At 32.6% G+C, this 15699-nt stretch overlaps 2 protein-coding genes across 2 annotated transcripts; both read right to left on the bottom strand.

Moving 5' to 3' along the window:
• Positions 1-5383: 5383 nt before the first annotated feature.
• On the bottom strand, positions 5384-11913 carry LOC145099834 (uncharacterized). Its single transcript, XM_079037337.1, has 7 exons — positions 11757-11913; positions 10863-10938; positions 10631-10720; positions 10263-10382; positions 9934-9990; positions 9309-9367; positions 5384-5764 (listed from the first exon to the last, which is right to left on the bottom strand). The coding sequence occupies exons 1-7, from the start codon at positions 11911-11913 to the stop codon at positions 5583-5585; spliced, it is 741 nt and encodes a 246-aa protein (XP_078893463.1). The 3' UTR covers positions 5384-5582.
• Positions 11914-12395: 482 nt separating this feature from the next.
• On the bottom strand, positions 12396-14219 carry LOC145097791 (Pentatricopeptide repeat (PPR) superfamily protein). The gene has a single exon (XM_079035429.1). The coding sequence runs from the start codon at positions 14197-14199 to the stop codon at positions 12532-12534; it is 1668 nt and encodes a 555-aa protein (XP_078891555.1). The 5' UTR covers positions 14200-14219; the 3' UTR covers positions 12396-12531.
• Between the last annotated feature and the right edge of the window lie 1480 nt (positions 14220-15699).

Here is a 15699-nt window from a genome sequence, read left to right as displayed (position 1 = left end):
AAGTAGATATGAATTAAGACTGTCATGATGGGTTGTAGAGGTCTAAGGTGTTGGACAAGGCTACAACAATCATGAGTGCTCATAAGTTCTGAGTATTGGATTCAACCCGCGCTCATTGGAATCACTTCATGGATTTTATCACAAGTGATCATGAGACGATAATATCTTATATTCTTCAAACCTAGAGATATGAGTTGTTACTATGAGTTGATAGTACATTGATTGCACGTAAACGCATACGGTAACTCGGTGTTATAAAACGTGCCTTTGTGTATGATTCAACAAGTAGTAGAACAAGCCATATGAGTCGAAGTTTATCCGTTCCTTTTACCTTCGGGATAAAAGCGATATCTGTGGGCCCCTCGATGATTTGATGATGACAAATGGAAGTGCTCGGCCGGGCCAGGACTGATTTGATTTGTTCAATTAGTCAGTCGTCGTAAATCGCAAATCGGGAAACAACAAATGGACAGAGAGAATGATTATAATCCATGTCTCAGTCCATATGATATCTAGAATGGAGGAATATATGATCCCTTATCTAATGGACAAGTCACTGACAAAGGTCAGAGTTCATCTACGAGGTCAGAGTTCGACAGAAGCTTTTGAGAGCTACGATTGTTGGTTGGTTCCTGAAGTCATACGCAATAATAGTTTTAGACTTATCCAAGTGGGAGACTGTTGGATTAATGTCTAAGTCCATAACTATAATTGGTAAGACTTGACCCGACCCGACATGGTCCATTTGGGTTGCATACCATCATGCACTTGGATAGACTATAATGAGAGAAATAAGACACTTATGGTTATTAATATATTATAAGTTCTAGTATATTAATAATAAGAATAATAAGATTATTTAATTAGTATTGATCAAGAATTAATCTAGGATTAATTAAGTGATCAAAAGAAGACTAATTAAATATATGGGTTGATTGTGTAAATCATCCATACTTGTATAGTGGGCTAATGCTCCATGGATAATCAAGTTGGGCTAAAACCCATAGGATGGTCCATGGATGCTCCATGGTGTATTTGTACCCATGGATCATGGAAATGAAAGGCCATGTCAATTAGGGTTTACATGGTGTAACCCTAACTATATAAGCATCTTATTCTTGACCAAATCGGACACTAGAATCACACTAGAGTGTGAAGTGAAAGGGCTAGCCGATTTCATGAGTTGTAGAATTCTCTCAAGCTATTCTAAGTGTTTTGGTGATTGTGATTCCACTTGAGGCTTCCACACTGTTGGGGCTAAGCTCTTAAAGCTTGAAGACATCAAGCTACATCAAAAGGTATGTATTCTATCTTGTTACATTCATTGATTTGTATGCTAGATTAGGATAATACCTTGGAAGTTCTTATTTGCATGTTTAATAGAGAAAACATAGATCCAAGGTATTTAGGGTTGCATGTACACTTAGGAGTGTTAGAATGCTCAAAACCCAACACTAACTTGGTGATTTAGCCCCAAAAATGACATCCCAAGCTCATGGCTCCCAAAATGACTCATAAAGCTCCAAGGGTTAAGGTCTTTGGACCTCTTTGGGTCCAGATCCAAGACATAGACTCGAGAAGGGACCGAATGCTCCACTTATCCAACCTCTAAAAGGGTTAGAAAACCCTAACACTAAGAATCAACACCAAAACTGAAGAAGGTCCGAGCAAAATACCTCAATATGGTCTCTAAGAACTCAGAAATCACCAAAATCGCACCTCCTTCAGCCTCCTCTTGCCTTGGTCACCTCCCTCTTGAAAAAACACCAACAAAAGGATCAAGAATGGTCTCTCCTTCCTCACAAACACTCTAGATCTCTTAGGGTTTCTCTCTGGGGTTTGGTGGCCGCAAATGACGGCCCTAAGGGCCTTTAAATAGGTCTCAAACCCTGAAAATTAGGGTTTCATTAAACAGCGTGGACTCGTCAGGTCCACTCATGAACTCGCCAAGTCCAGCTGTGAACTCGGATACGAATCCGCGTCCATACTCGACGAGTTTAAACACCAACTCGCCGAGTCTCCTCACAACTTCCAAAAATAAAAGAATAAAATATTATACCTGGAACTCCGGATGTTACACTCATCTTCTTGTTGTGCATCTTCTGAACTTTTGTAAGCTCTCAAGTTCCATGCTTTTCAGTTTCTTGTGCATAAATCTAGGTTTCTATGCCTTATTTTTCATGTTGGGATATATTGGAGTGTTGGGATTCCATAAAGTTGCCAACTTTATGGATCCCTAGAGTCCCTTTAGGGTTAGGAGTGTTGGATCTAGAATTTCTTGGAGTTTTGAACTCTTGCATGTGATCTTGGCCTTTTTTATTCTATTTTGACATAGTTTGGGTTCAAGACATACATTGGACATGTATGTCTATAAAGCAACAATTTTCATGGTTCGTTAGATGAGAGAATGCCTTATGGGAAGTTAGAATGGTTGGTTTGATGGATTAAAAGCTTATTAGATTAAGTTGGTCTAAACAGTCACCACAACATGATGAATGGATCACCACAGTGTGGTGAATGGCTGTTATGCGACTGTTTCATCCTATAGTCCCCACGACATGGCTGGAGCTAGCCATGACGTGGCAACTGGATGAGTTGACTTGTTGACGTTGACCTTTGACCAGGGTTTTGAGCAAGTTCGACCTGAGGGTATTTTGGACAATATTTTGAGACAAGGTCACTGTTTGTTGTATAGGTGACCGTAGAGTTGGTACGTGTAGCTGTGGTGGGATTAGCTATAATATTGACTAGAGTTATTTGAGGTTTTCTTATTTTGGAAGATATGACGGATAATCAAGGATGTAAATATGTTCAACAACTCAAGAGAGGTAGTCATGGAATGGAGATGCTTTTGAAAAACTAGGCAACATAAACTTCTTTGATCAGATAAGTCCCATGAAGTTGAGTTTGTGCATTGATGATGGTACTGTCGAGGTACATAAGATGTTCTAAACTATTTACATTATCAAGTCCTCACAATATGGGGATCAAGGAATTATGGAATAATTGTTATAAATGTGGGATTGTTATCAATGTTTTTATTTCCAAGAAATGATCCAAGTTAAGGAAGAGTTTTAGATTTGTGTGGTTTATTTGAATGGAAACATCCAGACCCTTTTTAGAGATTTATGTTGTATAATGTATATAGATTGGGAACCATAAGTTTTTTGCGACTCATGCAAGATTTGAAAAAAAAATTATTATGAATGAACTGAGAAAAGGGATTGATTATAATTCTAGCTTTGATAACAAGGATATGGGTTCAATCAAAATTTTGCCAATGAGGGGAAGGATAAGACTGCTACTCTCCCTCGAAGTATTACATGTTCCATCTGGGAGAAAAAGACAAAATGATCAAGTCTTTAAAGAATGGTATTATTGAGTTATAATATGGATATTACATTGTCGAGAGCAAGGATAAAGAGACAATTATGTGGGAAAGCTGAAAGACTTACTTACTATCCCAAACCTAACTACTAGGTGTAAGAATGGTTTTATAGATGCAAACTTACATTACATAGGAATACATAAATTTGTGGGAGAAAAAAATAAACCTATCCAATTCTTGGAAATCCATGGTTAATAAATTAACCGAGTCAATTCTTGGAAGTCGGTGATTGATACATTTATGTCCAACCTTTCGACATGGAAGGTGAGGACTTGGTGCGAGATTAACCATCTTGAAGTTGGTATAGAGAAACTTGAGTATTTATTACATGTCTCTCTTCATGATTTCATACATGATCTTGAAAACTGTAGAGTCTATACAACACCCGCCTCCACCCCCCCCCCCACCCCCCTTTTTCCTGGGAGCTTATGTTGGGGAGAGAAAACCTGATTGGGTTAGTTAGAAGAAAGTCATGAAAAGTAGGAAGGAGGTCTCATTTTTTCTTTTAACATGGTCCTTCTTTTTAAATGGAGATGACGACTTTTTAGTATTAAGATGCTCTATGGGTGAGCGTTATTGAGGCTATAAATGGATAAGAGGGTCGATTGGATCAAATCGGGCCTAGCAGTGGTCTGAATGGTATGTTGGTTTCCATTGTCCATGCTACAAAAGATTTGTTTTCTCATGGGTTGGATCTTCTAGACTTTTGTAGCATTGAAGTGGGAAATGTTCAACACACTAGATTCGGGTCCGATTCTTGGATTGTGCTCCTTCATCTCACTCAATAGTTCCCTTGGGTTTTTGTGTTGTACCTAAATAAGCATTGTTTTATTGATCGAGTTCACTTGGACCGGTAGCTTGATTTTATTAGGAGGAGGTCAAGAAGAGGAGCGAAGGAGGGTCAATGGGTTTTTTTAATAAATCATAAGGGCATGATCAATGTAAATTATAAACATGACATGTGCATTTAGTAGTTCACAAATGATGGATGCAAATTTTGATCAATTATTTTACTACAAGAAAAATTATGTCATTGAAGAGCTTTTTTTAGTTGACGACCTAAAGTATGTTTGGTATTGCCTTGTTTTGTGGTGATTATGTTTTTAAGATTGTATGGTTTATTACTTAACGTTTAAGGTTTCTGTGTTAAATATACTAAAATCAAAGGTTTTTAAACCGACATCAAACAACATCATGTCAAGAGAAATATAAAAGTTTACCAGTTCTATACGATGGATGTTAGGTCGACAACATTGTTCATATTTAAATGAATGTACTTAACACGAAGAAGAGGTTGTGGAAATGAGGATCAATACACTTGCACCATAACACTATTATTGGATAGGTGTAGTGTCAATTACCCAAAAAACAAGGGAAAAATATTACTATTTGAATTTAAATATTTATGTTTCTTTTACCTTATAAAATTATGAGAAATTAAATATTCTCCTACCTTTTGATCCTACCAATCCTCCTACCCATTTAAATAATGACATGTGTCATATTAGTATTTTAAAATATCTTTAAATCTCATTAAATGAGCATTAAATGTTACACATGTCACAATTTCATTAGGTAGGAGGATATGTAGGAACAAAAAGTAGGAGAATATTTAATTTATTTACTTATTTGAGTTTATAAAAGGCATTGATTATACATCTTTTTCTTTGATTATAAATGTCAAACTCTATAACTTTGAACATAAGTTTCGGATTCGCATCTCTTCTTTTGTGATTATATAATCTCATTCCTATCTTGGAAAATTGTGTCATTCATCAATTCTAAAACTAAAAATTCGTATGAATCTTAAAACTCAAAACAAAATCAATATCAATAAGAAACATAGAATTCGAGCTCTGGAAAAAAACAAACAATTCGAATTGATTGTATTTTTATTATACTAAAGTTTATAGCCAAAATGAAAATTACCCTATGACCAAACACAATTAAAATTTATCATTGGTTATCTTACAACTAGAAAAAGAAAAATAATAATTTGATTCCATGACATATACTTTTAGGATCTTGATTCACCATGAAGGTTACAAACTAAAGAAATACAAAAAGATAAACTACAACGGATCTAGATCTGGATATCAGGACACATGTTCTTTTTTCTTAGATCCTCCACAGATACACAAACATCTGTGAAGGATCAAAACCAGTCTTTCTGGTGAACGACAAAAAGGGTAAATTAGACCGGAAGGATACCTTCCCCGACAAAAAGTCCTACAATTAGTATAACAAGGCCGGTGCCGATACACTGAGTTGGAGTCATGTATGTTTGTGAATAAGCAGAAAGTGTGATCCCGGCACCTACAACTCCAATCATTAAAGCTTTCATCTTGTCATTCATCATCTTCTTGTTCTTCAATTCTATAGATCAAAGAGAAAGTCAACTCAAGTTTCTAGCAGAAATTAAACGAAGATGTGAAATTGCTCAAATTTGGAAACATCTAAAACAATAAAGTCAACTCTTAGAAGCCGGAGAGAAGTTTCATTTGAGGGTTGTGGTGTGCGTATGCCCCTCTAACTTTTCCAATAGCCAAAGACTATATTATTATTATTATTATTATTATTATTATTATTATTATTATTATTATTATTATTACTAGGTTATAACTCGTGGAAACCACGGTTGTTATTTTTATAATCATTATATAGGCAAAAATAAAATAAAATATCAACAAAAAAATTATATCATAAATTTAACCGTAAGAAAACATAAAATAATGCGAAGTTTTATAAATTACATCAATGTATTTTCAAAGTAAATTGCTATAAGTTGTAAAATATTTTTAATTAAAAAAATGACAACAATATAAATGACATTGTTGTTATTAGCCAAAATAAGTATAATTTTATTGAAAAAAATGAAAGGAGTAAAATATTCATTTACTTTCTATGTGTATACAAAAAAAAGTAGTTTCATGGACAAAATAGAAAGAACATTGTACTTTCATAGGCCAAACAAAAAATAGTCTTGTAGTTTCACGGACAAACCAAAAATAACATTGTATTTTCTAAGGTTAAGCTGTTATTTGTAAACTGAAACTACAATTATGAAATTGTACTTAAAAAGTACAATGCTTAAATAAGAATAATATGAAACTAAGACATTGACACTTGTTACTTTGACAAGTACATAAGTTCATAAGTTGAACACACTATGCAAATAATCAAGTAAATGGTAAAAGAAGTAAGTATAAACTATCAGTAATCAACCTAAAAGTATCATAAATTAAATCAAATATAGAAAGTACTATGTTGATGCTGTATTTAAACATATAAAAATATTTTTTAATATTCTTCCAAATTTTCCTTATTAGACATTATACTTTGAAAAATAACCCAAAACTTTGACTAATTTTGGAATTCACAATTATTGTATTTATTTAATTTTGAATATGTTTCTGAAATTTGTTTTTCGTTTAATAGCATCATACTTCCTATTTATGTCATATTATGTGTATATTTGTTGTAAATAAAAAGTATGTCGGTATAAATTGACCAATTTTGGAACTCACAATGACATACTATATAAGTTTGCATAAATGGCCCCCGCAATTTCAAAGTTAAGATAATTAACCCTTTTTTTCTAAGAGGCATAAATGGTAGCCTAATTTTCATTTATAGCAACCTACTTTCATTTAATAGCATCCTACTTTCTTTTAATGTAAAGTTATAGCATCATTCCATTTATGTTGTATAATAGCAACCTACTTTTCATTTAATAACACCCTATTTTTCATATAAATTGATTTTCTATAGTATAATGCATTGTTTAAAATTTCTACATATATTTTGTATTAATATTGCTATATTTTACTTAATACATAATTATCCTTTTATTGCAAGTTAATTGCATGTAATTTTTTAAATTATCTATACTACAATTCCTATATATGTCATATTACTTTTCATTTTTTTGTCTAATAGCAACCTAATTTTCATTTAATAGCACCCTACTTTTAATTTATTATAAATTTCTATATCGTAGAATGCTTTTTTTTTATCAATCATATTAAATTTATACAAAACGGTAGTTTTATAGGAAAAACATAGATACATTTGAATGGAAGGGTTAAACCATATTTGAGATAATGAACAAACTGCACCAAGGACTAAATCATTCTCAAAATGAAGCAAATAACTACACCATGAAATTTAAAAAGAAAAAAAGAAAAAAAAAACATATTTAGCTAAAAGTGCATTGTTGTTATTAGCAAAAAAAAATTATATTGGTTCTTGGTCTATTTTTACCACTAATACACTAAAACATTGACTTTATATAAATGATCATTTTACCCCAATCAGATGCAAAACAGAAAGTACATTGCTGTTATTAGCAAAAACAGTTAAATTATATTGGAAAAAATGAAAGAGGTAAAATGGTCATTTATTTCATAAAATTTTCCATTATTATAAAACGTAACAATATACATTCAATCTATATTTAATAGTGCATTGGTGCAACAAATAAATTAGAATGAAAGGATTAAACCATATTGAGATAATGAACAAACTGCACAAAGGGGCTAAATCATCCTCAAAATGAGGCGAACACATGTCATGAATATTGAGATAAAATTAGTGAGAAAGGTTATCTAATAAGCGAAGAAAAATCCAGAATTTACTCTGTAAAATATCATAAAGTTACAGAAGTTACCTTCTTAATGCAGAAAATAACAAATATTATACTTTAAATGCTGAAAATTACATAAATTACCATGTTGATGCATAAAGCTAATAATAAATCCCATTGAATGCATAAATTATCCTTTTAATATAGTAAATTACAGAAAAAATCATTTTTATTGCAAAAACTTACAAAATTACCCTTTTAATGCAGAGAAATCCCTTTAAGTGCATAAACTTAAAAATATATAGACAATATCAAATCCAAAAACGGTAAAATGGAAATGTACTTACGTGCTTGTATCAATACACATATACAAATACAACCAATGTACATTGTACTTACCTATTTGTACCAACATACATATAGATTCTAACCTGTTGATGAAATATGACGAAGATGTAAATTTAGGAGGTTTAAAAATCAGGACACATTTTCGTAAACAAATATATACACGTCGAAGCTTAAACACTCCCCTTTTCGGACTAAAAAGAACATGAATATTACATATGGTGACTTTAATTTGGTTGCATGCAGAGAAAAAGTTTTCGCTATAAAATTAGTAGTATTTATATAAATGACCATTTTACCCCTATCATCTCGACTTACATTTTTGGTTATTTTACCGGTAGAAAGTTAAAGTAGCATGCCATTCTTGACTTAAAAAATAAAAATATCATGCTATCGATATCTTAAAATAAAGTATCATGCTCTCTTTTGCTTAAAAATGAAAATAACATGATATAGTTTGCTTAAAAGTGTTGCATGCTTACTTAATAACTTAACTTCTTCAAAAGTATATCTACTTAATAACTTCTAGTATTATTACAAACTTTAAAAGCATATTTACTAAATAATATCTTTTCGATATCCAAAAATAGAATTTAAAATAATTATAAAGATTTGCTAGTTAGGGGAACCTGTTTGGTTAACAGAAGGATAGGGTTAATAACTTCTAGCTTTGAAAACTTGTTAACAATTGATTTTAAACTATATATCCACAAAGAAAAAGTTAATAAAATAAACAAATAAAACATGCTCAAGTTTATATGACAAAAAAAATGAATACCATTTATCATTAGGGATAAACAAGAAAGCAACTTACCTAGAATAACTTTCACTTAAATTTTTTGTTGTTGAATAAATTCCATATCATCTCAATGTTAATCCATTATATACCTTATAATTAAATCAATTACATAAAGCACATATATTTGTTAAATAAATCAATGTAAAAATTCATTTGTTTACACTTTTTATGGTGAAAGAAGAAACATGCACCTAGACAACAAAGTCTCTTTTTTAGTAACACCAATTTAACCTCGTCGGCCACGGTAACCCTGCACAACAAACAAATTAACAGAAATTACTCAACAAAACATAAGTTACCTGTGGAAAAGGGAATTGAAGTGTGATAATCAAAATTACAAATCACAGGTTGCACAAACTGTGAAAAAAACCAAATCACTTGACAATTGATCAATTTAATACAAATGTTTAAACCATAAAGTAGATCTAACCCACTACATTGCTTTGCGTGAAAGTAAGCTCCAAGCTGATACCTACTGTCCCGATAACAAAGAGAAACAAAAATTTCAAATTGGAAAGCAAAAATCAGAAAAAGAAACATAAAAAATATTGATTAAACGATCCAATTGAAACGATATAACCTAAATATCATCATCTCCCAATAGAAATATCAACCAACTAAATATCCTGCTTTCCCGATAAAAATATCAACCATATATCTCAGAACATGTATCAAATTGATTGCGAAGAACACTCCAAATATGCTTATTAGATTGGGGATAGACCTATGATGCTACTTGATCCATGCTATTCAAAACATATTAAACATCAGTGGGTTGGCATGTGAATTAAAAATTATAATTTGGCTAATACATACCATAAAAAGGAAAACGAAGATGCAGATCCCCTTAAAATTGTAATTCCATGGATGTCGCTGCAATAATAGATTCATTAAAACCTGAATACATAAAATGATACTTTACGGTCTTAATACTCCTTGAATGAGAAATCAGAAGAAAGCGAGAGAGTAGCAACAAAGAATTAGGATAATTAAAGCATCAAAGATGGATTAAATCCTAATATCATTTCTTTCGATTTTCTTTCGACAAACTAAGGCAGCATTACATAGGAAAAATAACAGAAGAATAAGAATAAGAAGAGGGAGAGAGAGAGAGAGAGAGAGCGAGAGAGAGAGAGAGAGTGTACCAGTAGAGTTTGAATTTTATGAGAATGATTACATATATGAAGCTGAGATAAGGTGTATTTAGTTTTGAATAAGATTTGATTCCTAGTTTTTTGGGATTAGGTTGAACATATAGATAATTTCAGAATAAAATTAGGAAATCGAATGAAATTGAAATTGGAAAGCAATAAAATCGGCTTATCAATTGTTTAGGCGGGAAGAAAGAAAATGAAGGCTTAAAATGATGACAGGTGGCAAATAGAGGGTTTAGGAAAATGTCATGCGGCAATTTAGGAGTCTTTTATTAGGAGTAGGGATTATTATTATTTTTGTGAATCATTTTACTTTCTTTGTATATCATTTAAAGAATAATATGCATAATATAACTTACAAATATGAACGATTTTCAATAAATTGTGATGAATTGTTTTTTTCTTTTCTTTTTGGAAATTCTACAAATATAATGGTTTGAAAAGCCAATCTAATCATTTTCATTAAAGTTTAAAAAAAAACGATAAATATGACTAATCACATTAAACACTTAAAAAAAATTGCCACGGCGCCAAAATAATCACCAATTTTGCAGGCATATGTGAAAAGGTAAAATGACATCGTATTATTACCGTTTTGCTAATAAACGGTGTCGATGGGCGGAGAAATAGGCCAAGATAACTGCAAAATAGGTCGACGGTGGTCCCCCTATAAGTTTTTTTTTTCTACATTCTAATTTCACATATTTTAAGAAATTCTTTCAGGAAAAATGGAAGACATCAACAATCTATCGTATTTTTATCATCATTTTAAAGTTTTTTTTTTTATGTTTCTTTATGTATAAAATAATAAGTTTCTATATTTTATGATAAAACTACATTTTTTTTCATATAGATTTTTTATATTTTCGCAGATGAAATCTATGAAAATTAGACGTGTATGTAAAACAACATTTTTTTCCCATATAACTATCTTTTGTGCAGATGATATTTGCGAAAATATTAGCTATGTCTAAGAAATTATGATAATCCAACAATTTTGCAGATTGAATTTGCGAAAATATGAGACCCATCTATGAAAATATACTTTTATGAGTGTTATGTCATTTTAACAATTTTTTTAATATAACATGAAGACAAATACCAAAGCTTACATATCAATACCAAAGCGTCTGCAGGTAATGTTAAAGAAGCAATAGACTGTCTAAACGAAAGATGAATGTTGTTCTTTGAATCCATAGCCTTCATATATTGGGCCATCATACCTAGGGTTGTGGGATTCACTGCTATGTCACACGAGTAGCCGCTAAAATGGATGGATTGTTCTTTGACTACACCTACATATGTAAATGTAGGTCATGTTGACCCTAAAGCAAGAGCGTCTACGTATAGTACATATTTAAAATTCATTCATGATACACAGAAACCAGAAACCATTGTTTGATAAGTTAAGTTCCAAAAACTCAAATCAATGTATACAAAATAAACATGCCGGAATCCCAAAACATAGATAAAGTACTTGACTACATCTAGATATGTAAATGTAGATTAGTTGCTTGATGGTGGTGGCGGTGAATAGTGGAGATGGGTAGTTGTTGTTAGGTGAATGGTGATGAGGTAAGGCGGTGTTTTTTGCCGAAGGTGGAGGTGGGTGGACGATGGCTAAAGAAGGTGACCATGACATAGTTTAATGGTAAATCGTGTACACAAAGGAAACATTATCATGCAATACTCAGTCAAAATAATAGGATAACTCAGGGTAAATTTAATGCTAAATCGTGTACAAAAAAGTGACTAAATGTATATAAAAGCGACAATTTATTAACCTACAAAATCATTTTCTCTTTTGACATGCGACTAAAGTGGGGATTGTGCTCTATTTTGACATGCAACTCAAATAGCGAAATCATTTAGTATTTGCAAGAGAAGCAAGGTTTAGTGAGACTTGATGATGTCGATGATGTGTTAGGCTAGAAATAGCTTAAACTTTATTATCATGTTCCATTTGATTTGGAACATCCCTCATGTTTTAATTTTAAACACCGTTTTAGTTCTACAATTGTTATGATAATTAGGAGTTTCGTTATTACTTAAGTTGTTTTAATATTTAAAAAAATTCGTAAAAACTATTTCAAAATGGCCATACAAGGGATGTTACTTACAACCTTACATAAAACCTTTCTTAGGATATATCATATATGATTGCATTTCCTTCACAATAAGCAAACATCTCCATGAAATAGGGCATAACAATCCACATTGTGTTAACCAAAGAACCAAAATTGTATCTCATGGAACAAAACTACTTCACATCAAAAGATTTCATATGAACTTTTGTCTTAAACTTATCGACTTCCATTTGAGGTTTTGAGTCAAATAAGAAACGCATGAGCATCCTTTCATCCGCATCAACTAAACTACTTGCAGCCTCTTTCCTCACTCCTTTATCATCCATCACCTTTCTCAACCTCTCAGCTCCACTCCACTCACCTTGTGAAGCATATATATTCGATAACAAAACATAATCACCACTTTCACCTTTTCTCAATTTCAATAACTTCTCATTTGCAAGCTTACCTAATTCAACATGATTATGAACTCTACAAGCCCCAAGTAAAGTCCTCCAAATAATATCATTCGGCTCAATCTCCATTTGATCTATAAACTCAAAAGCTTCATTTAACAACCCTGCACGTCCAAAAAGATCAACCATGCATCCATAATGCCTTATGTTTGGCTTAATTTTGTATTCTTTTTTCATAAGATTGAAATATTCTTGACCTTCTTGAACCCTACCCGCATGGCTACAAGCAACTAACACCCCAACAAAGGTGATCTCATTTGGGGTTATCTTGATTTTACGCATCCTTTTGAATACATTAATGGCTTCCTCTGAGGAACCATGGAAAGCTAAGCCTCCGATTATGGAGTTCCATGTTGTTACAACTTTTTCCTTCATGTTGTTGAAAATCTTGAATGCTTTATCAATTTCACCACACTTAGCATACATGTCTATAAGTGCGTTTCCAAGTAAAATGCTTAATTTCCCTCCACCTAAGGATAAAACAGAACGATGGATCTTCTCACCAATGTCTAAGTCGCCTGAGTTTGTGCATGCTGTGACAAGGGTCAACATTGTTACCTCATCGGGTTGTTCTCCTACACGTGTCATTTCATCGAACATCTGGAGTGCATGTGTGTGCATACCAGAGGTTACGTAGCCTGCTATCATGGCATTCCATGTCACGATATCTGGATTTGGTACCTGAGTGAATAACGCCTTGGCGCTTTCCATCTGTCTCATCTTTGCATACGCTGTAATCATAACGTTCCAAGAAATCAAATCTTTCTCAGGCATTTCGTCGAACACCTTCCGTGCCATACCCAAGTTTCCTCTCCTTGCGTACCCGGCAGTCAAAGCTGACCACGCAACCACTTGTTTGGTAGCAGAAGAATCAAATAAGGCACTAGCGATCTCTATTTCTCCGACATTGGCATGAAAATAGATGAGTGTGTTCTTCACAAATGTATTCTCGTCAAACCCATGTTTCGTAATCTTCCCATGAACAGCACATCCCAGAATAGACCAAGAAAGCTTTGTGCAGGCTTTGAGGACAAACGGAAACGTGTAGCGATCAGGTTGAATGCCGCGTCTTTCCATCTGGGTGAACAGAGAAACGGTGTTCGCGGGGTTGGGGCTTTGAGCTGAGCCTCTAAGCATGGTGTTCCACATGAACCGGTCTGGTTGGGTGATATGATCGAACACTTCGTGTGCATAACTAATGCCGGAAGGAATAACCAAAGCAGAGACGTAAATAAGTTCTCTGAGATTAAATTTACTCGTGTTGAAGCCATTGACGACCATGTACGCGTGGATTTGTCTGAGTTTTCTGAAAGTCGTGCATTTGCTCCATAAGCTTGAACGTTGATGAAAATTGGGGATTTTGTCGTTCGTTTGCCTTCTGATCATTAATTCCGTTTAGAGTGGCAAACTGGCGTGGTGCCCCGGTTTACCACATATGAGCCCAGATTCTAGAAGTCCATTACGGCCCGATAGACTTCTATTTTGTATCAAGCGATTGTAATGGGCCACGGCCATCTTATTGACGTTGCTTCCTTTCAAAACTAAAGATTAGGAGTGTTTCTTTGGATGGATCCGTTTGATCCGATCCAATCAGGTGAATCCAATTTGATTTTGGTTTTCAAAACATGGATCCGAATAGTTAAAACTAAATTCAGATCTGCTCTGATCCAATTACAATTCGGTTGGATCGGTTTTTATAATTCGGTTTTCAAAAACCGAAACATTTTAAAACGACATATAATTATAATATTACCCAATTTTACACAAGAAACGAAAAAATTTATTTAGTTGTGATTTGAAATTTACGTACAAACAACTACTAAGCAGATATATTATAATTAATTATTTTATAGATAGAAAACTTTTGAAAGATAATACATATTGATGTTTTTTTATCGGGTGAAATGTTTTGAACCTATATGAAAAAATAAATTACAAAACCAATAGATAAATATAGAAATATATTATAAATAAATAAATAATAAATGTTTATTCGGTTTTTTTGGACTATTCGGTTCTTATTTTATAAACCAAAATCAATCCGAAATCCAAACTAATAATTCGGTTTTGTTGAAAACCAATCCAAAAATCCAAATATCCGAACCAAATAGTCCAATTCAAATTGTCCAAATGGACAATTCGGTTTTATCCAAATAATGAACAGCCCTACTAAAGATGATCAAAAACCGAACCGAAAATCAAAAAATCGAAAAAAATCGATATAACCAAATCCGAAAAACCGGAACCAAAGAAATAACTGACGGTTTAGATTTGAATTTTACAAAAACCGAAAAATAACGGTTTGGTTTTAGACTTTAGACTTTATCTCTTTAGTACTTTATGTTTATTTTCAACAAACTGTTAATGGTGTTAAACTTTGATCTTTTGAATACTTTTATGCTTTTAGAATACTGGAATCCGTACTCTTTATTTTAGTATATTTAAAGTAAATACAATAATATTTCTCGTAATGTACTTTCATTGGGTTTGAACCCAAAAACTAGAAAACAAAAAACAAGAGTTCATAAACCCATGGTTTAAAACTGAAAACCCATAAACCCAACCCGGAAAACCGAAAAACCGAACCTATATGGGTTTAAAAACCGAAAAACCGACTTTCTTTGGTTTTAGCCAAAAACCGACCCATGCTCATCCCTATCCAAAACTGATAACTAATAACTCCTAATTATTAATTCAAGGGAAATTAAGTAATTTAATCACATTTTAACGCGTATTTATAAAAATTGTTTTTATCAAAAATAACTATTTGGTTTGAAATAAGTATTTCAGACCAAGAAAATTATTTTTTCCGACAAAAAAGTACATTTCAGATAGATATTCCGGATTCCGAACTGAAATTTCAGATTTCGAAAAAAAAAACTCTAG

The sequence above is a fragment of the Lactuca serriola genome, chromosome 4 (assembly GCF_051521515.1).
Source record: "Lactuca serriola cultivar US96UC23 chromosome 4, Lser_US96UC23_V15, whole genome shotgun sequence".
Taxonomy (NCBI): Eukaryota; Viridiplantae; Streptophyta; class Magnoliopsida; order Asterales; family Asteraceae; genus Lactuca; species Lactuca serriola.
Note: the sequence above shows the minus strand (reverse complement) of the source record. Positions and strands in the feature narration are given on the sequence as shown.

Excerpts from the sequence above, each read along its gene's own strand:
- LOC145099834 (XM_079037337.1), bottom strand. The coding sequence starts at position 11,913 with ATGTCATGGTCACCTTCTTTAGCCATCGTCCACCCACCTCCACCTTCG. Across the intron at positions 9,368-9,933 it reads TCTTCGTTTTCCTTTTTATG|GGTTACCGTGGCCGACGAGG; the intron begins GTATGTATTAGC and ends TTTGTTGTGCAG. Across the intron at positions 5,765-9,308 it reads AAAGAGACTTTGTTGTCTAG|AATTGAAGAACAAGAAGATG; the intron begins GTGCATGTTTCT and ends TTTGATCTATAG.
- LOC145097791 (XM_079035429.1), bottom strand. The coding sequence starts at position 14,199 with ATGATCAGAAGGCAAACGAACGACAAAATCCCCAATTTTCATCAACGT.